Genomic DNA, 22741 nt, shown 5'->3' on the forward strand with positions numbered 1-22741 from the left:
GGAACAGGTGGGAAGCAATCCCAGGACCTTCTAGCTAATCACTAAGACACTGTGCTCTATTATGGTACACGTTTCACAACAGCAAAATTCTATTTAATGACCATTATTATCAGAACAGTGAGAACAGATGGGACAAATAATCAGTTATTTACACAATGATATCTAATAATGGTCAGACATGAATGCAGGCACACACGCCTACAGCCAAACTGTCAGCATTATTTGTGCACAATGTCTTCTCTGTTCAATCAGTTTTGTTTGGATTAAAACAATACCTGATGGAATTCTGGTTGGCTTGATTTTCAGGGCCAGTGTGACTGTAGACCAGTTTCTTTCCAGAACTCCAGATGAGTTTGATTCCTTAGGATAAAAACAGGGTTTGTATTTGTTAATTCCAACTGTTCAAAAATGTTTCCTCAAACAACTCAACTCAGTGACTCTTTAAAATGATGACAACAGTTTCTGATATCTGACAGTGGCTTGAATTGCATGAGTTCAACTTAAAATTAATTGCTTTAAAAAGATGTGACACAAACACTCTCAGAGGGGACAATTCACCCTTTTACCCTTTCACCCTGACAGAGAACCATAGTCTAAGATTTGGAGGTGCTGACCCTCATTCCAGTCGCTTAACACTCTGCCTCAACCTTGTTTGTTGCACATCAAAGGTCATTGTCTGACGAAATCAACAGAAGCACATCATCCACAAAAAGCAGATATGCAGTTCTGGGGTCACCAAATGTACACCTTCTAGTCCCTGACTGCGCCTTGAAATTCTGTCCCTGAACATCACAAACAGTATCAGTGACAAAGGGCAACCCTGGCAGAGTCCATCACCCACCGGCATCAACCACACAGTTATAGTTAAACCAAATTATTATTTATAGTTTACCTGTTTTTGTGCCATCTCTAACTCTTTCAGCCATGCTTCTTTGGGGGTTTCATAGACATCGAGCCAAAAAGCACCATTACCTGACAAGATGCATGTTGAATGTTAAACGTTTAATTCCAATCAGTTAATAATGGAAACTTCTATCTAAAGAACATATGTTACTTACAGCTGATTGTCACAGCTCCATAATCACCACCCTCAGACAGTTCAAATTTTTGACAAACACTCCTGTTGTTGATACCTTCCTAATAAAGAAATTTTGAGTTTGTTGTTTGTTTATTATTTTGGAAATCAAATTACTGCATATTTCATAAAAATGCACAATATTTTGGAAAATATTTTATATATCCCCAGCTTTGTATATTTACTGCACTTAAGGATACATTTTTTTTGATAAACAAACAAAAGCACGTGGAAAATGTCAGATATGTTGAATACAGAGCTGTGATGAATTACAATACATACCATGATATTAATAACAGTGAGTAGATAAATGCCTTCAGAGTGATATGCAAAGATTCTGGCAACACCTGCAGTGGAATACATAGCAGCTGTTGACCCGTTTTACACAATTAATGCGACACTGTGAAAACTTCCCGAGTTATTTCCACTTAGACTTGGTTCAGTGCGACGTCCAGTTTGGGCCTGACGAAAACGTCAGGCCCAAACTGGACATTTAAAATGGACAAATACACAGCAATCTGCATTTCTCAGTTTCTGAAAACCTGAAAATGTAGGAAAATGTGGTTTATGCAAGTTGCAAAGTGATGATGAAACAGAACAGCCAAAGAAGGATGACAGTGACCTACCCACCCATATCATCGATAGTGGCAAGCAGATAGGACAACTCAGCCATTCTGGTCATTTGAATTGATGTTATTTCCACACTGTCCTGCAGCCAGTCTGCAACACAGGTGAGAGAAGTTGCACACCATACGGACAAACCGCGGGTGTGACCCATACTGAGATATTTGCCATCCTCTGAACATGACAGACAGTTTGTGCTGTGGGGAAGCTGAAAGAAAAGACACAAGATAATTCATTACTTACTTTTTAAGATGGGCTTTTTTAAAATGAGACATTAGTTATGGCTATCAAGTGACGGATAGACATTTTAAACCAGATATATGTGCAGACTCATACTGGATACGTATACGTTATTTACTAAATGGATGACACTCTATATCATACACTTGACCATCATCATTATCATCACAAATGTATTAACATCACAAACCGCACTGCTTCATTCTCTGTTTTTCATCCATCCTATAGCAACAGCCACAAAAAAGAAAAAAAAGCCAATATTATGGATTTGAAACTCCTCACTCACAAGATACTATCAATCACTATACAGATGACATGTTGCTATCCTTCCTTTATTGTCACAAGAGTCAGACCCATAGAAATGATCTCTGACAACTATGATTACTGTGTTAACTAAAACTAAACCTCCAAATACATCCAAATGTTGAGACAGAGCATTTGTCATATCACAAAATGTGTAGTATTCATTGTGAGTGCTGTGCAGAGTGGAGACACAGACTCTGAGGTTTTCCCAGTGAAAACTGGCCTTTGTCATGGATGTGTTCTGGCTTGTACACTGTTCAGTGCCTGCATGGACTGGGTGTTGGTAGGGTTGTAGAAACCAGTGACTAGGGTTGCCAACTCTGAAAAATAAATAAGGGACACCTCACTGGCAGGGCTGACCGGCCCATGGAAATATAGACTGGAATGGACATGCGCGCCTCTATCTATTAGCGTCACTCAGGACAGGAAGGCGCCATTACTAAGGGTGGAAATGTGCAGCTCATCAATAATAAACTGACTGCTTTTTTTTGCACTAGCGTCACTATTTCTTAATGGATTTTAATAAATGTAGGCTTGTTTCAAAGCCCTTTGAAAGCTCTTTCCAATGCACCTATGCATGTGTGGGTGAAAAAAAACCCAAAAAACTTTTATGTAAAATGCAGAAATCTGGGGAAATTACAACAAACTCTGCTGCTTTTCTCACTTTATTGTCGCTATTTGTTAACAGATTTTAATAAAAGTAGGCGTTTTAAAGCCCTTTAATTGCTCTTTCTAATGAACCCATACATGTCTAGGTAGAAAAAATGTTTTATGTAAAGTGTGGAAATTTGTGGAAAATATTCCATTCTGTTCATTTACTGTGATTTTTTTTTCCTGTCATCATAATTCTCGATGGATTTTTATAAATGACGCTTGGAAGTTGTATTCATGCTAATTAAAAGGTCTAACGAACCCATACATGTCTGGATAAAAAATCCTTATGTATTAAATATTAATCTGAAGTATGCCTGCCATTGTGCTCATTTATCTTGCTGCTTTTTTCCACTGTAATATTACTGCTAGTCTTTAATGACAACAACATATATAAGATTTTTACTAACATTTATTACAAGTAGATATAAAGCCATTCAGAATTTATGACTTTTGACCCTCAGTCAGGGTAAAACGTACCTCCTCCATCCCCTCCAACCAGTTAAAATTTAAATGCCTCCTGTGACCACCATGTACATATCATATTAAACAACAGCTGCAAGTATATATAGACATAAATATATTTAAACATTTTTGTTTCCGCACGTGAACGCAGCTTAATGAAAAGAACTTATGGCGCTGAGTTATAGTCTCAGTATACTGACATTAAATTGCGGCATAACGACTTTAAAATAGACATTTGTTTTACATAATTACATTAAGGCTCTTGTACAGTTCATTTTAGTATTGGAGAATTTGTTTTTGTGATTCGTACAGTTGATGAAGCACTGGCTGCCTTTTTTCTCCTCATATCACTTCTGTTTAACAGGATCACGGTCTCTCTCCACCCTCAGTAATGGGCCGCCGTGGGCACGCCGCTAGTCACGTGACGTCCATTCCAGTCTCTATTTCCATGGACCGGCCAACTGACCATTGCCTTCAGCCTTCCCAGCGTGTGTGTGAAACGATTTTTAAACCATTTGACTATTGACTTGACCCTGAATTTAAGTAGATGCATACATGCATTTGTTATGATATGAACATGCGGAAAACAAATTATTATTTAGCAATTTATTTTTAGTGCAAAATAAATTTTCACTCACAATTTCAATATGAGCATCCTGTCCTGCTTCAAAATATATATAAAAAAATTCTTTCTCTGTCGTGCTATTGCTTAACTTAAAAGTGTATAAATTAACAAAAAAAAATCATCCAAAACAATGTAACAGTGAAGTCTGAAAAAGTAAACAATACTTACAATACTTATAGCTGTTGTCGCGCACCTTTTCCACCCAGCCATTTTCCTTTTCCCATTTGCCCATGTATTTTTGCTTTCTTTTTTCGAGGAGGAGTAACGACGTTACAGACATTGCTGTTCGTAGGCGTAGCTGCAGTGCCAGTGTCGGTGTCTGTGTCAGTTTCAGCCATGCTGATTTGTTATGGTCGTCCGACAACCGTCGTCGGCTCATGATTCTCATCTGGGATCTTATTGCGAGCAGATGTCCCTCAACAATGAGATAAGAGTGATTCTGTATCGTCAACTCGTGTCTGTCAGCTCATTGGTGAAGAGCAGGAAAGAGGCTGGGATCAAATTTACCGTAAGTTTCCATATAAAGCGCAAGTCAATTCCATTGACATTTTACAGACTTTTGATTCTCACAGAATACGGGACAAACTGCGTCCCGTTTCAGGTCAATACAGAACGCACACTTTTATTTCCAAATAAGGGACGATTCCGTTTTTCAAGGGACGGTTGGCAACCCTACAGTGAATTGAGTGGTTTTATTGGCAAGGAAAGATTACTGACCTTGACTTCACAGACGATGCCGTGATGTTTGCGGAATCAATGGATACTCTGAATGTAGCACTGAGAAGCTGAGTGAGGAATCTGAGTGTCTGGGTTGAGATCATCCTGGATCAAGACCAAGGCCTTGTCCATATGGCTACAAAACGGTCTTTGTTTTCAAGTAATGTTCCATAAACACAGCAACGTTTCAACTGTATGTTGTGTGTGGTGGGTGCGTTTTCAGTCATTCACTGGACTTTCTACAGCTGGAAAACAACAGAGAGAGAGAGAGAGAGAGAGAGAGAAGCTACCAGCTAAAAGAAAATAAATATTAAATGATTCATTTTCCACACTTTAGATCTATCTTGTGTGTGTGTGTGCTAGCGGCATTTCTCCCTCATCGAAGCAGATAGTGTCAACTGAATCAGCAGAAAAAATTGATCATTGGATAATTAGCACCCTTTTATGGACTTTCTATGGCTGCAAAAAACAACACAGCCACGAAAAATACAAACAACGTGAGTATTAAACTCATTTATGTCCTCTTACGTTCAGATTGCCACATGGAAAAAACTTTTCCACGCTCATTTACCTTTTTATACATCTGAAATTTAGCATGGAGAAGGACATACGCCATGTTTTTGTCCGTACGCAACCTTTGTACATGTATCACTTGCATAGTGAGGGAGCATTAGCTACACATTTTGGCCATGTGGCCCATTTCCCTGTGTGTGATCCAGCAGTAGGTGCCTCAGTGTTGAGGACCAAAGTAGCTGAAGCGGGCCAAGGGGACACCTGCATTTCACCTGGCTGTGGCAGATAGATGGTTATTTTAGAGATGTGGGAATGGACTGGTTGTCTGCCTGGGTGGTTGCCATCCAGGACCCAAGGAGATTCTGTGGTGTTGTGGATGCAGCACGAGTGCATACTCCCAGACCTGACTTGTTTATATGGGAATTAAAGTGTGACATAAACTATTTCTGGGTCAGGTCTGCTAAATGAGGTTGAGTCAGGAAATTAAAAATGATTAATTAACGCTTTAACAGTCAACTCAACCATTGTTAGAGCATATATCTACTACATTCTACTGAAAAAAATGCGATGATGTTAAAGGGTTAAAGATGGGATGATTTGAGACTTGATGAATCTACACAACAAAAATTGGAGTGTTAAAATCTTAGAGTCAAACTTTTCACACTTGTTTTGACTGTTATTTTAACACTCTTATTCTTGGAGTTGTTTCTCAGATGATGATTCAGCTTCTGTCCATGTTTCTGTAATGCAAACTACAAGGTCTGTCAATAAAGTATAGGTCCTTTTTATTTTTTTCAAAACCATATGGATTTCATTCATGTTTTTACGTCAGACATGCTTGAACCCTCGTGCGCATGCGTGAGTTTTTCCACGCCTGTCGGTGACGTCATTCGCCTGTGAGCACTCCTTGTGGAGAAGTCGGTCCAGCCCTCGTCAGAATTCCTTTGTCTGAGAAGTTGCTGAGAGACTGGCGCTTTGTTTGATCAAAATTTTTTCTAAACCTGTGAGACACATCTAAGTGGACACGGTTTGAAAATTAAGCTGGTTTTCGGTGAAAATTTTAAACAGCTGATGAGAGATTTTGAGGTGATACTGCGCTTTAAGGACTTCCCACGGTGCGAGAACGTCGCGCAGCGCTCTCAGGCACCGTCGTCAGCCTGTTTCAAGATGAAAACCTCCACATTTCAGGCTCTATTGATCCAGGATGTCGTGAGAGAACAGAGAAGTTTCAGAAGAAGTCGGTTTCAGCATTTTATCCGGATATTCCACTGTTAAAGGAGATTTTTAATGAAAGACGTGCGGGCGGATTGCAGCGTTGGCTCGCAGCCGCCGCAACACTCCGCCACAGGAAAAAACACCTCCGTTGGAAGCCTTAAGGACAAGTTGGAAAATGTCCAGCTGTTAAACAATTTCTCATATACTCACTCCACTGAAAGCATCAAAAGCAGCCTGGATTTTACAAATGGTTATCAACACGGAGGTGTTTTTTCCTGTGCCGCTGCACCGCGCCGGCTGCGTCCCGAGTGCGGACGGGTCTTTCATTAAAAAAATCTCCTTTAACAGTGGAATATCCGGATATAAAATGCTGGAAACCGACTTCTTCTGAACATTCTCTGTCTCTCACGACGTCCTGGATCAATAGAGCCTGAAATGTGGAGGTTTTCAGCTTGAAACAGGCTGACGACGGCGCCTGGGAGTGCTGCACGACGTCTCGCTCCGTGGGAAGTCCTTAAAGCGACAGTATCACCTCAAATCTCTCATCAGCCGTTAAAATTTTTACCGAAAACCAGCTTAATTTTTTGAACCGTGTCCACTTCGATGTGTCTCACAGGTTAGAAAAAATTTTGAATCAAACAAAGCGCCAGTCTCTCAGCAACTTCTCAGACAGAGGAATTCTGATGAGGGGCTGGACGACTCCTCCCACAAGGAGTGCTCACAGGCGAATGACGTCACCGACAGGCATGGAACAACTCACGCATGCGCACGAGGGTTTCAAGCATGTCTGACGTAAAAACATATGAATGAAATCCATATAGTTTTTGAAAAAAAATAAAAAGGGACCTATACTTTATTGACGCCCTCGTAAAACTGTAACTTTGATTGTACAAACGGGTGAAAATTAAAAAATGAGAAAGGATTTCTTATAGCACGTGTGCACAGTTAGCAAATGATGTAATTTTTCTTGTGTTTTTCCTGCAAATGACAGCGCATTAAGGGAAATGCATCTACAGACCTGTAATTTTATTGTAACTGCACTGTCAAGCTGAGATTTTACAACCACAGTGATTAACTGTGGGACTGCTGCTGTCAGTGTTTTGAACTGACACAGTCAATCGGGGAGCTCAACAAAGGACACGTATCAGCTCTATCTGTTATTAATCTGACAACTGTCTGTCTCATCTAAATTGTTTCAGTATCATGATGACTATTATCTGAAAGTTTATCTGTCCAGGAGTATCTTTGCATTGAATTAGAATCGAATTTGTGAGGAAGTGTTGCTGCTCAGCTTAGCTAGTTGCTGTAATATTTAGTAATATTTACGTTAGAATTCTTCAATTTCATAATACTTTCTTTACTTTTACTTTTAAAGCATTTCTAATATTTTTGATTTAGATTGTTGCGATTGTCCTTTCCCAGCAGTTGCTATGGATTGTTATGAACCAGCTACAAGGCCACAGCAAGCAACAGGGACAATCAACCAATCCAGTAAAAAGTAGCAATTGTATTAAGTAGTTAAAGGTCCCTTCACACATAACACGAAAGACACAGAAACCGGAAGAAAATCCACGAACCAAACGTGAAATGGAGAACCATGAAACATTCCACCTGCTGTCGTTAGGGACTCACAGTCGTACAAGCATGCATGACACACTGGCGACGGTTACGTGCACACTCGTGTGCATGCATGAACACAGTGCAAGCAGCTGGAATGTGTTGCATCACGTGCCTCTGCTGTGGAGAAAAAACAAACATAAAAAACACCACATTTTACTGAATCCCTCTTATCGAGCAGACAATTCAAGTATGAACCTTCTGTTCCTCTGTCGATGACCCATGGTCACAGACGTACAGTTATGACATGACATGAATGAAGCAGTGTGCTCTTATCATGTCCATATCTGCTGGCCTGGTGTGTCGGCAACGTGCGCATGTCCGGCACGACATGCATGTCCTGTAGACGGGGCACAGCAGGACAGACATCATGTCATGTGAAGTGGAGCTCATGTGGGTGACGTGACATTCAGATCGCCCGCTGCGTGTTATGATCTGACGGTCGGTTTCACCTGGGACAGCCTGTTAATGTGCGTACCATGCGCTCGCTCACTGCAGCCCATCGAAACAGCAATATATGTTTTTATGTATGTCTATGTGCAGACAGCAAGCAGACACACGCATGTCACAGTGGACAGTTGTTAGGTCATGTCCGTCAAAACACGGTACGTGTTCGCCAGCTGTGACGTCCAGAACCAGAGATCTCAACAGCTGCGGCTGTCGGTGGCCACGCCCCCTGTCTGTTCAGCACACACACCAATGTGTCACTCTCTGTTTCTGTGTTATGTGGCCATTTTTCTTTTGTTATTTGTGATGTAATTCTGTATGTAGTTATTGTAGTACTTATTAATATAAAGTGGTCCCTCGCTATAACGCGGTTCACCTTTCGCGGCCTCGCAGTTTTGCTGATTTTTTTTTTTAGTCCAATTTTGCATGCTTTTTTTTTTTTTTTTTTACACAGCGCATTGTGTTCTGCGTCCTCATCAAGCAGGCCGGTTGCGGCACTGTGAAGGGAGAGTACGCGCATTGTGTTCTGCGTGTCTGTTTATAAGAATCTTCTCGCCCAGAAGAAAAAAGAGCGCCAAGAACTACCCATAACTCTGTTCTTCACTTGGAAAAAGACACCTGCACCGAGGTGTGACTCAGCGGCGCCAGGACAAAGAGGCACGATCAGAGGAACTGTGAAATACTGGTCAGTCACTATTAATAATTTCTTATGTGTCCAATCTCGTAGGTTGATCGTTAAAGTTAAATTCGTTAGTTGTAAAAGCCATCATAATTATTTATAGGAAAACGTTCTATTTTTATTTCTCAAAAAAATGTTTGGGCCTGAAAACAGGTTGGTCTTATTTTTCTACTAAGGTTTGAACTTTGAGAGCATTTACACACGAGAGAAAAGTGAGAAAATGTTAATGCCTGTTTGAGAAAAGTGTATAAAGTGTGTAGTGAGGGGTTTCACAGCCTTAAAACGTCTATAATACGTCTATAATAATTGTAAAAAATAACGCTGACTACTTCGCGGATTTCGCCTATTTTTAGAACGTAACTCCTGCGATAAACGAGGGACCACTGTACCTGTCCTGGCGGTGGTCTCTGTGTTTTTAATGTGACACATCGTGTGCACTGAGCCGTCATTTGCAGATGTCAGTGAGTCTCTGGCTGGTGATCAGCTGGGAGGTGGCTCGCTGTGCTGTGTGCGTTCAGACGTGGCTGGCACCTCCCCATCTTCATGCACATGAGGCGTGCATGTGTTTTGCGTGCCCCCCCATCCACAACACATGTGACGTGCTGGAGGGGGGACGCGCGACACACTTGCACGCCTCATTTGTTGGGGGGGGCGCAACACACATGCGATACACACACACACGGCACATGTGTTGCTTTGCAATGCCACAGTCGTGGGGGCACTTGAACAAATTTCACATCCAGCTTGAAAGTGGTCGTCTGCTCACTATTTTCGTGCTGACAGAACAAACGCCACCACATTTTCTAAGTGTCCATCAAGCGGTGTTGGATGTTCGTGTGTGTTACCTGGAACTTGGCTGACACCTGCCGTGAGAGGGATCGAATACTTTCACAGGGCACACTCTGTCTTTCAGCTGCTGGCATGCGTGAAAAGCAGTAGCGAATACAAGTGTACAAGGAGTTTGAGGCGGCTCAGATTTTTCACAAATGGCATGCAATTTCTCCATCGTGCGTTAGTCAGCTTCAATTGTGTTATGTATGAAGAGGCCCTAACTGATGTCTGTCATAGTTTATTTTAACACCAGCCTTTTTGCTGTGTATGTCCTATAAAAGGTGAACCAATTAATCAGAAAAATCTAATTAATACACATATTAAGCCTGATAATGAGTTTTTAATACAGGCTTTTAAAATGTCAGACATGTAACATCTCTAACATGCACTAATGTCAACATAGAAATTTAAAGTCTGTCATGGCGGGCGGCTGCCCGACACCAGGAGCGGGTGGACCCATGGTACAAACCAGGCTAAACATGCAGAGGTTCGGCACACAGGTGGTCAGACAGCGGAGCAGAGGTACAAGCAGGGCGAGGCACAAATGTAGTCATTTCCAGGCAGGGGTCTGAGGCACAAGCAAACACGGGCATGTAGGCTGAGGCAAAAAGGCGCAGTCAAGAAACTCAGAGCAAAGAGCTGGTACACGGCAAGACTAATCAGGACAGAGAACAAGGAGAGTGTGCTGGAAGCAACAACAATCTGTCGAGGGACTGTGAGACTGTGAGGGTTTATATGCATGTGAACCACACTCGGACTGGTAATCTGTGATTTTGGGCATTTGCCTGGTGGGCCGCTGCACGTTTATACGTGCGTGGGCCGGCCCTCCCAAGTTCACACCGGCCCCGTTCTCTACTTTGTAACTGCGAGTAGGTAGTGACGACTCAAAAACCGTTATTGAGGTTTAACTTTTACTATTAATTGATAGGGAGGTACGTGCAGTTTATATACCCCTTACTTGTAGTAAACATCTTTGTGACGGTTGGAATATGGTGTAATTTTCTTTTTCTTTTTTAAACTGTAAAATCCTTGCAACAAACTAAATTATAATAAATATTACTTTGTTTAAGCAAAACTACGATGTTCCGCTTGTATTTGGCGGATTTATGTCCGAAGATTTTGCAAAAAAATGTGTTGCAGTGCATGGGGGTATGCATCTAAAGGCTGTCGTTTTCCGTCTGATGTGCAGTGTTGCCAGATTGGGCAGTTTCCCAATTGGGCTGTTTAGGATGGCCGTCTGCGGGTAAAAAATGTTTTTCTGTAGATTCATGGCCATAGAGATCAATAGACTTTTATTCAAATTGGGTGAGATTTAGTGCATCCAGGCGGTTTTTGAGCATTTTTGGGGGGGCTGGAAATCATCAGTCAGTCACATCTGGCAACCCTGCTGATGTGATGAGTGGCGCAGGTCCATGGGAACACAGATGCATGTCGCGCATATATTTTCACTAGATAAATCATGGAAAGAGGTGGCAAAAAGAGGAAGGGGGGAGCGGAGAAGATTCAGGACAAAAAACAGAAAGCTCTACAAGCTGAGGCTTCCGGGTGTTTTAAAATAGATAATTTGTTTGCTGTGGCCAATACTACTTCTAGCGTTGCTGCTAGTGCTCCTGACGTCCCTACTACAACGGGCAAAAATGCAACTTCAACGGGCGAAAATGAGGACAACTTTACTGGAGAGGTTAGTCCAGGCTCAAAGCCAATTGATGTCTATGTTGGGTTGGAATCGGAGGATTCCGTGTCCAGTGAGCAGGTCGTGGGAAAGGACGCACAGGAGATGACAGAACCTGAAGTTCATCATGCTAGTGCTTCTACTGTCAACGTCCCTTCAGCTACGTCTGAGGCCGAGCCTGCTATGGATTATTTCAGCCGCCCTAACTGAAACGAGCTGTCTTTATTTTTTGAAAAATCACCCAACACCGAACACAAAAAAGACCCTGAATAAGTGGCTGTGTTCCCTGAGACTGTCTGCTGTAAGGTAAGATAAACTACACTAAACACACACACACACATTACCTTTCTCTCTCTCTCTCTCTCTCTCACACACACACATTACCTTTCTCTCTCTCTCACACACACATTACCTTCTCTCTCTCACACACACACACACACACACGACCTTTCTCTTTCTCTCTGACACACACACATTACCTTTCTCTCTTTCTCTCTCACACACACACATTACCTTTATCTCTCTCTCTCTCTCTCTCACACACACATTACCCTCTCTCTCACACACCACACATTACCACACACACACACACACACTACCACACACACACACACACACCACAACAACACACATCACAACACAGACACAACACACAACCATTACTTTTCTCTCTCTCTCTCTCACTCACACACACACACACACACACACACACACATTACTTTCTCTCTCTCTCACTCACACACACACACACATTACTTTTCTCTCTCTCTCTCTCTCTCACTCACACACACACACACACACATTACTTTCTCTCTCTCTCTCTCACTCACACACACACACACACACACACACACACACACACACACACACACACACACACACACACACACACACACACACACACACACACACACACACACACACACACATTACCTTTCTCTCTCTCTCTCTCTCTCTCTCTCTCACACACACACTTTGGAGACACAAAGCTTTTTTTCCGCTTGTGTGCTTTTGCTTCCGTTTTGTACTATGATCAATGGTGAAATGACAGTGAAAGTGTGTGTTTAGGTGTGGTGTTCATGGTGTTTAGGTGTATAGTATTTGTTCATTGGGGGTTCGGTATGGACAGGTGGGTGTGCGTGTTTGGGGGTGGATTTGTCGGGCCAATAGTGGGCTGGTCCAGAGGAAAAATGCCAGGGCCGAAATTTGTTCCCAGTCCGACCCTGATGTGGACTAATTAGGAACAGGTGGTGTTAACAAGATGCACTTGAGAGGAAAGATCCAGAAAGGGGGCGTGGCTAATGAACAAAGATACTATGTGTGAAAGACAGTGAGGGAAGAGAACACAAGGTGGAGTGAAGACAAAGATATGTCAACAGGTGCACAGAGCGTGAGAGAAAGGAAACACAAAGCAGACAGAGTTAAAGTGAGAGACAGGGACACATGGCAGGTGCAGAGAGAACATAATTAGATATAAGTGAGGGACGAAGACATGAAGGCAGGTGCAGGGTGCGGAGTGAAACAGAATTCAGAGGGGCGTGAGCAAAACCAGGGAACTATGAACAGAACATACTATGGCTGGAAGCAGACAAGACATGAGAACTGATCGGAAACAAATACAAGAGCAGAAATAGACTAGGAAAACAAGGTGATGAACTATAAGAAGAAAACAAACTACAAGAAAACAGAAAGCAAAACCCCGGTATAAAGCATAATAGATAACACAAATGAGAAAATACACAGATGATAAACTAATGATCAATAATTCAAACATAATCTGACAGAACAAAACTAGAGCTGGGAATAACCATATGATGAAAACAAAATAACTAGTGAATCATGACAAGAACAAAGTGACAAGAAAAACATTACAGAATAAATCCTGATGAAAATAAATATTAATAAATCAAAGCTGAAAAGAACAACAGAAAGGGGAAAAAACAGTATAAACCCCCAGATCTGGCCGAAACTGTGACAAAGTCATGATCTGTACCTGTGTCACAGCAGACAGTTCAAACACTGGTGTTTTCTTTGTGGAGTTTTCTCCTTTGAAAGCTGCTTTCATTGCCAACATTGTGTCACATGTGATTTCTGGAGTCTGTGGATTTCCTGCAAGCAAGATAAATAAATTGAGGGTAATTTGACATGTTAATTGTTAAAACTTATTCCTAATGATTTGACCACTACACAGCAATTGTGGCAAGTGAAGAAAAGTATGTAGCTGATTGCTTGCAGCTGAAATGTAGAATTTTTGACAAAGTTTATCATTTTCAAATAGTGTATGAGGAGTTTGCACGTGATCCATACAAGAAACAGTCTACACTTCTATTGCCACTAACCAGAAGCTCAAGTGCTTTATTTACAATGATTCACATTCCTCCATTTACTCACACTGATGTGTGAGTAAATGTGAAAAATCCAAAGCCCTCCAGCCATGAGGCCACTTCTCAACCTTTTCAGCTACCAAATCCCTGTAATAGTACTTATTTAAAGACATGATCAAGAAATGCCAGGTCTGATCAGGTCAAGACAGGTCCGGAACCATGTGTTGGTGACGTCTTCTGCCTCATCTGCAGTACGGAAATACTGAATCATAATCAGCGACCACCAGCACAGACCAGTTGTTAGGGCCCCTTCACAAATAGTATGAATTTGGTCGAATTGCGCATGAAGTGCCCATGAAGCAGGAATCGTATGTAAAACGTGTAAAATCTTAGCTGCTTCCAACGCCTCGTACACCTGTTGTTGCATATATTTGCGCACACCAGCGACTGAAAGACAGAGTGTGCGCTGTGAGAGCCCATCGAACTCTCTCGCGGCAGGTGTCTGCCAAATTACAGCTGACACACACGAACATCTAACACCGCTCGTTGGCATTTAGAAAATGTGTGGCCATTCACGTGATTAGCACAAAAACAGTCAGCAGATGATTATAGTCGAGCTGGATGTGAAAATTGTGCACTAACACACCCCCATACCATCACAGATGCTGGCTTTTGAACTTTGCGCTGGTAACAATCTGGATGGTCGCTTGCCTCTTTTGTCCGAAGGACACGACGTCCATGATTTACAAAAACAATTTGAAATGTGTACTCATCAGACCACAGCACACTTTTCCACTTTGCGTCTGTCCATTTCAGATGAGCTTGGGGCCAGAAAAGGCACGGCATTTCTGGATGTTGACGTATGGCTTTCGCTTTGCATGGTAGAGTTTTAACTTGCACTTGGAGATGTAGCAACGAACTGTGTTAACTGACAATGGTTTTCTAAAGTGTTCCTGAGCCCACACTGTAAGATCCTTTACACAATGTCAGTTTTTAATGCAGTGCCGCCTGAGGGATGGAAGGTCACGGGCATTTGGTGTTGGTTTTCGGCCTTGCTGCTTACGTGTAGAAAGTTCTCCAGATTCTCTGAATCTTCTGATTATATTATGGACTGTACATGATGGAATCCCTAAATTTCTTGCAATTCAACATTGAGAAACATTGTTCTTAAACTGTTGGACTATTTTTTCACGCAGTTGTTCAAAAAGTGGTGATCCTCACCCCATCTTTGCTTGTGAACAGCTGAGCCATTGGGGATGCTCCTTTTATATCTAATCATGACAGTGACACTCACCTGTTTCCAATTAGGTGTTCTTTGAACATTCATCAACTTTCCCAGTCATTTGTTGCCCCGTCCCAACTTTTTTGAAACATGTTGCAGGCATCCATTTCAAAATGAGAAAATATTTGCACAAAAACAAAAAAGTCTATCAGTTTGAACATTAAATACCTTGTCTTTGTGGTGTATTCAATTGAATATAGGTTGAAGAGGATTTGCAAATCATTGTATACTGTTTTTATTTACATTTTACACAATGTCCCAACTTCCTTGGAATTGGGGTTGTATATCAACCCAGTGATATTCACTAATTATACAGCTGTTTTTTATTTTATCGTTCTCCACATCAGCGGTGTGATGTGGTGCAGCTACTCGCACTGTGTTCCTGCTCGAAAGACACCATCTCGTGCACGAACTGTCACACTGGGATCGATGGTGTGATGTTTTCATGGTTGGTTCATACAAGCTGTTTCGCCGTGAGTCGCCCTGAGTTGTACTTATTTGTACTATGTGTGAAGGGGCCCTTATGGTTGGACCCCAAGATGCAGGTAGCCGGACACAAAATGTAAGTGCAAAATCAAGGTGTTTAACCCTCTGGAATCCATGGAAAATTGGGCATTTTTGACTACTTTTGGTTTTACCTTAAAAAAAAAAAAAAGTTTACTTTGCCTTGTTTGGTGTCTTTTTTTTTTTTTTTAGCACAACCTCACTTGTTTTTTCATTCTGACATTCTATGTCAACTCGGTGAACCTAAATTCACACAAAAACATAAAATTTGAATAAGATTTTTTTACTGTGAAAACCACAAACATATTTAACAAACCATTTTAATGACTTAGAATGCAAGAATACATTCTAAATTTCAAAAAACATATGTATAAATGTAGTAAAAACTAAGTTATATACAACTATTTACATTAAAATGCAGGAAATGCTTCAAGTATTTTGTGTACAATTATTTACATGCAATAACATGCCACACAAAATATATTTGTGCCACTCAGAAAAAACAATTCCTGTCCAAAACAAGACCTCTGACTTCTGTTGGACATGTAATTTGAACATTGGAATGACCTGATACTTTTGTTATTTCTGCTGCTGCCCACTTGGAGGCAGCGTTTATCTATGGTGGCTTTTTTCCCATCAAAAACAACCACGTGGGGTCGCTGATCAATCCACATGGAATCAGTGATTTTGATTGGTTTTACCGTCATGCATTTTTTCCACTACTGATAAACAGGAAGAGGTTCACGACAAAAGATGATGAAACATGTCCACGCATGTGCACCCACAACCAAATACGTGGGTTTAGAAACAATTTTGGTTTGATTTAGAACGTGCATTTAAGACCAAATGATAAAGGGAAAGTGATGTTATTCTTCCCTGTGTAATTGCTGCAAGCAGAGAAGACAAAAGAGGGAGAGAAGTCCGTTCGCAAGTGCTGGATGAGCACAGCACAGAGAACCGCTCCACACACATTTCCATAATAAATCAGGAAAAAGCCTTTCAAATTTTGGTTTGGTTTAGAACGTGTGTCTAACACTAAATGATAAAAGGAAAGTGATATTTTCCTTCCCCTTGTAATTGCTGAAGGCAGAGAAAACAAAAGAGGGAATCTGTCTGCTTCTCGGTTAGATGTGATTGTATGAGTGCGCATGTCTGTCACCCGTGTTCCACCTCTGTGTCCTCACCTGTCACTCTGCTTGTGTCCTCCTGTGTACTTTTTGTTCTCCTTGGTTCTTTGTTGGTTGGTGGTCTATGAGTGTGTGTGTGTCCCTCATGGTCTGTGTGAGAGTACATGTGTGCAGGTGTGTGGGGTTTAGTCTGTTGTAGTCCGGCGGCTAAAGGACAAATTTTAGGGGAATCATGCACTTTTATACAAAAGCGCCAAAATTTTATCAGAGGTACTTTATAGTGTCCTGAAGTATATAAGATCGGGAAACATTGAATCCATAAACGTCTACACTCTGAAAACTTGGGTTTAAGAGAATAACCATTTTCAGCCTTCTACAGCATATAATTCATGACAAACTCTTATCCAAATGTGTTTTTAAGTTCAAAATATAAACTTGAAGGTTATGAAAAATGTATTAAGGCTAAGTAGGGATGCTTCGAATGTACTTCAGTGTGCTTACACTCTTAGAAAAAGCGTTAATCTGGGGAAAGTGACTAAATATTGTCTAACTCATTGTGAATATCAATATACCTATGCAATATAGCTGTTTGCGAGCATAGGGCAAAGGAAAGATGCTACTCATGTTGGGGAAAGTGTAATGCACGGACCCACAACAGGGGGCGTAAATGAACGGTCAATAGATAAACCAATAAATACAATTTATTGCGGCAAATGTGCACAACAGGTCGAATACTGCTTTTAGACAGTCAATCACAAAATTCAACTGGTGACGTGTGGGCAGGCCCGAGGGTAGGAGACGCCTATCCAGAGAAGAGCCGGGGCCCACAAGGTTCCACCGCCAACGGAGACCTGCAGTATGCCGAAGCCACCAAGTCCCGAGTCCCCAGGTGGCCTCTGCTTCCAGCTGTCAGATCCGGCACTGCTGGCAGGAACAAAAACAAGTTAATGGTGGGTGTGTGGACACCCAGTAAGCAGTCAGCAAAAAGTCACAATTCCTTCCTGAGGGAATAATCCACCACTCCCAGAAACAGGAATGCTGAGAACGTGCAGTACCAATAGTATACTGAATGTTCAGGAAAGTGAGGAGTAGGAAAGGCCAACTCCCTCCAACTTCCACAAAACCCAGCTCCAAGCTGCGAGCATACAAAGGTTACGACTGCAAACTCAGTAGCAAATAATGTGCGAACGGCACAGAAACGGCTGAGAGGTTACCTGTGAGGTAAGCTGATATCTCGGCAGAGATGTGGTGTCTCCTCCAGGCTTTTATGGTGCAGTTGATGGTGATTGCTGACAGCTGTCAGTCCTGGCTCCTGGATGGCAACTGCGCCCTCTGGTGCCTGAAACCCGACAACAGGCAGGGCACCCTCTGGCGTTGGCCAGCAGTACCTCCTCTTCAGGCGGCCCACACAACAGAACCCCCCCCCCCCCCCCCGACACCCCGACCAGACTTGTCGGGGTGTCGCTGGTAGAACTCGGCCAGGAGGGCCGGATCTAGGATGAAGCTCCTCTTCACCCAGGAGTGTTCTTCAGGTCCGTAACCCTCCCAGTCCACCAGATACTGGAGACCCCGACCCCTCCGGCGAACATCTAGGAGCTTGCGGACTGTCCACGCAGGCTCGCCGTTGATGATGCGGGCAGGAGGCGGCGCTGGTCCGGGGGTGCAAAGGTCCGAGATGTGATACGGTTTGAGCTTGGAGACATGAAAAACTGGATGGATCCGCAGTGAAGCTGGGAGTTTCAGCGTCACTGCGGCTGGACTGATGATTTTGGCGATGTTGAAAGGTCCGATATACCTGTCCATCAGTTTTGGTGACTCCGTGTTGAGCGGGATGTTCTTGGTTGACAGCCAGACCTCCTGCCTGGGCTGGTATTCTGGGGCCGGGGCACGTCGGCGGTCTGCATGGTTCTTTGCCCTCGTCCGGGCTTTCAGCAGGGCAGAGCGGGCTGTTCGCCACACCCGACGGCACGTCCTGAGGTGGGCCTGGACCGAGGGAACCCCGACCTCTCCCTCCACAGCCGGAAACAATGGGGGCTGGTACCCCAAACATGCTTCAAACGGGGAGAGGCTGGTTGCAGACAAGACTTGGCTGTTGTGAGCGTACTCGATCCAGGCCAGATGTTGGCTCCAAGCCGTCGGGTGCGCGGATGTCACACATCGTAAGGCCTGTTCCACCTCCTGGTTGGCCCGCTCTGCCTGTCCGTTGGTCTGAGGGTCGTACCCGGACGAAAGGCTCTCGGTGGCCCCCAGTTCCCTACAGAAACTCCTCCAGACTTGCGAGGAGAACTGGGGACCACGATCCGAGATGATGTTCGTTGGGATACCACGCAGACGTACGACGTGGTGGACCAGGAGGTCTGCAGTCTCCTGGGCCGTCGGGAGCTTCGGGAGTGCCACGAAGTGGGCCGCCTTGGAGAACCGGTCTACTATCGTCAGGATGGTTGTCATTCCCTGGGACGCAGGGAGACCCGTGACAAAATCCAGGCCGATGTGGGACCAGGGGCGACGAGGCACTGGCAGCGGCTGGAGGAGTCCCTTTTCTGGTTGGTGTACAGCCTTGCCCCTGGCACAGGTGGTACAGGCCCGGACATATTCCCGGACGTCGGCCTCCATTGACGCCCACCAGAACCGCTGCCGGACCACTGCCACGATCCTTCGCACCCCTGGATGGCAGGTGAGCTTAGAACCGTGACAGAAGTCCAAAACTGCAGACCTAGCGTCTGGTGGGACGTACATACGGTTTGATGGTCCACCGCCGGGGTCCGGGTGACGCGTCAGGGCCTCCCTGACGATGTTCTCCACGTCCCACGTCAATGTGGCGACGATAGTGGACTCTGGGATGATGTTTTCAGGTGGATCCGACAGCTCCGTTTTGACTTCTTCTTCGTGCACTCGGGACAATGCATCTGACCGCTGGTTCTTGGTCCCGGGGCGATAGGTGATCCTGAAGTCAAAACGTCCAAAAAATAGAGACCAACGGGCTTGCCTGGGGTTCAGACGCTTAGCGGTCCGAATATACTCCAGGTTCCGATGGTCAGTGAAAACCGTAAATGGAACCACAGCTCCCTCCAACAAGTGTCTCCACTCCTCCAGGGCCTCTTTCACCGCCAGGAGCTCCTGATTGCCGACGCCATAATTCCGCTCTGCCGGGGTCAACCTGCGGGAGAAATAGGCACAGGGGTGGAGAACCTTATTGGACTCCCCGCTCTGGGATAGCACGGCTCCTATCCCTGAGTCAGAGGCATCTACTTCCGCAACAAACTGGCGGCTGGGATCGGGCTGCAACAGAACTGGCGCAGTAGAGAACCGGCGTTTCAACTCCCTAAACGCGGCGTCGCACCGAGCCGACCAGGTGAAGGGAACTTTTGGGGAGGTCAGGGCAGTGAGGGGACCAACAACCTGACTGTAGCCCTTGATAAACCTCCGATAGAAATTAGCGAAGCCGAGGAACTGTTGCAGCTTCCTACGGCTTGCCGGTTGGGGCCAATCTCTCACCACCGCTACCTTGGCTGGATCGGGTGTGACGGAGTTGGAGGAGATGATGAACCCCAGGAAGGACAAAGAAGTACGGTGGAACTCGCACTTCTTGCCCTTCACAAACAGCCGGTTCTCCAACAACCGCTGCAGGACCTGACGTACATGCTTAACATGGGTCTCAGGATCCGGGGAGAAGATGAGGATATCGTCTAGGTATACGAAGATGAACCGGTGCAGGAAGTCCCGCAAGACGTTGTTTACCAATGCTTGGAACGTCGTGGGGGCATTAGTGAGGCCGAACAGCATGACCAGGTACTCAAAGTGACCTAACGGGGTGTTAAATGCCGTCTTCCATTCGTCTCCCTTCCGGATCCGAACCAGGTGATACGCATTCCTAAGATCCAACTTTGTAAAGATTTTGGTTCCATGCAGGGGCATGCACACTGAATCCAACAGGGGCAATGGGTATCGGCTGCGAACCGTAATCTCGTTCAGCCCTCTGTAATCAATGCATGGAAGGAGTCCGCCGTCCTTCTTGCCCACGAAAAAGAAACCTGCACCTAATGGGGAGGAAGAGTTCCGGATCAACCCGGCAGCTAGAGTCCTGGATGTAGGTCTCCATTGATTCGCGCTCAGGACATGAGAGGTTGTACAGCCTGCTGGACGGGTACTCAACGGCCGGGATCAAATCAATGGCACAATCGTACGGACGGTGCGGGGGAAGGGTGAGAGCCAGATCTTTGCTGAAAACATCAGCAAGATCGTGGTACTCACTTGGCACCGCCGTCAGATTGGGAGGGACTTTAACCTCCTCACTAGCTGTCATACCAGGCGGAACCGAGGATCCGAGACATTCCCGGTGGCAGATTTCGCTCCACTGAGCCACAACCCCAGACGGCCAATCAATCCGGGGATTGTGTTTTATCATCCAAGGATACCCCAAAATCACACGGGAGGTAGAAGGTGTTACATAAAACACAATCTCCTCCCTGTGATTTCCAGACACCACCAATGTCACTGGCTGTGTCTGGTGTGTGATTAATGGAAGAAGGGTGCCATCTAGTGCCCGTACCTTCAAAGGTGAAGGTAGAGCCACTAGAGGGAGCCCGACTCCCCTTGCCCATCTGCTATCCAGCAGATTCCCCTCCGACCCCGTGTCCACCAGTGCTGGGGCGTGAAGGGTTAGATCCCCACTCAGGATCATGACTGGGATGCGTGCAGATTTTCGGGGTCTCCCCGCGTGGGTATTGTGACCCACCCTGACCCCAGTCTCTAAGGACGAGTGCTGCTGTATTGACCGTTTGGGGCAGTTTTTCTGCGTGTGCTCGGTTGAGCTGCAGTGAAAACACTCCCCATGGAACAGCCTCCTTTGTCTCTGATCTGATCGCCTTTTGGCCCTGCTCGTTTCCATAGCAACGTCAGCAGGGGGAGCTGTCGTCACGTGGAGTGCCCTGGCTGTGGAGCGTGGGGAAGACGGCTCCCTTTCGGACCCGGGAGGAAGAGGGACGGCTTGTGCCTGACCACGCCCTTCGTCTCGCTCCCGTCGGTGTTCTGTTAATCGGTTGTCTAACCGTATAACTAGGTCGATAAGCCATCTAAATCCCGCGGCTCGTCCTTCGCCACCAGGTGCTCCTTAAGGACCAGAGACAGTCCGTTTACAAAGGCGGCGCGGAGCGCAACAGCATTCCAGCCGGCTCGCGCTGCCGCGATGCGGAAGTCGACTGCATACTTCGCTGCGCTCCGACACCCCTGTCTTATCAACAGCAGCACGCTTGAAGCGGTCTCGCCTCTATGAGGGTGGTCGAACACCTGTCTGAACTCCCTCACAAACCCAGCATATGTCGTTAGGAGCCGTGAATTCTGCTCCCAGAGTGCAGTAGCCCAGGCGCGTGCCTCTCCTCGAAGCAAATTTATAACGTAAGCCACCCGGCTAGCGTCTGATGCGTACATGACGGGACGCTGTGAAAAGACGAGCGAGCACTGCATCAAGAAGTCCGCGCACGTCTCAACACAGCCTCCGTACGGCTCTGGAGGGCTTATGTATGCTTCAGGGGAAGGTGGGGGGGGGTCGTTGAACGACCAGTGGAACGTCTGTTTCTGGCATTCGGTCAGCAGGAGGAGGTGCTGCAGCAGCACCCTGAGAACGCGCTTCCACCTGGGCGGTGAGAGCCTCCATCCTCCGACTGAGAATCACACTCTGCTCGGTGACTAAGTCCAACCGAGCAGTGAAAGCGGTTAAGATGTGCTGCAGCTCACCTAACACGCCTCCTGCTGACGCCTGTGCACCTCGCTCTTCCATTGGCTGTTCAAGTGATGGTTGACGCCCCTCGGGATCCATGATGCTGGCCTAGAA

At 44.9% G+C, this 22741-nt stretch overlaps 1 protein-coding gene across 1 annotated transcript in view; it reads right to left on the reverse strand.

Annotated features, from left to right (window-relative positions):
• The window catches only part of LOC117525130 (WD repeat-containing protein 93-like), a 30173-nt gene extending 16371 nt beyond the window's left edge, over positions 1-13802 (reverse strand). The window contains 6 exon segments of the mRNA XM_034186971.1: positions 276-360; positions 893-972; positions 1059-1137; positions 1358-1422; positions 1706-1907; positions 13668-13802. Of these exon segments, the coding sequence (XP_034042862.1) occupies positions 276-360; positions 893-972; positions 1059-1137; positions 1358-1422; positions 1706-1907; positions 13668-13748 (592 nt within the window). The 5' untranslated portion in view covers positions 13749-13802.
• Between the last annotated feature and the right edge of the window lie 8939 nt (positions 13803-22741).

This window comes from Thalassophryne amazonica, chromosome 2 (assembly GCF_902500255.1).
Source record: "Thalassophryne amazonica chromosome 2, fThaAma1.1, whole genome shotgun sequence".
NCBI lineage: Eukaryota > Metazoa > Chordata > Actinopteri > Batrachoidiformes > Batrachoididae > Thalassophryne > Thalassophryne amazonica.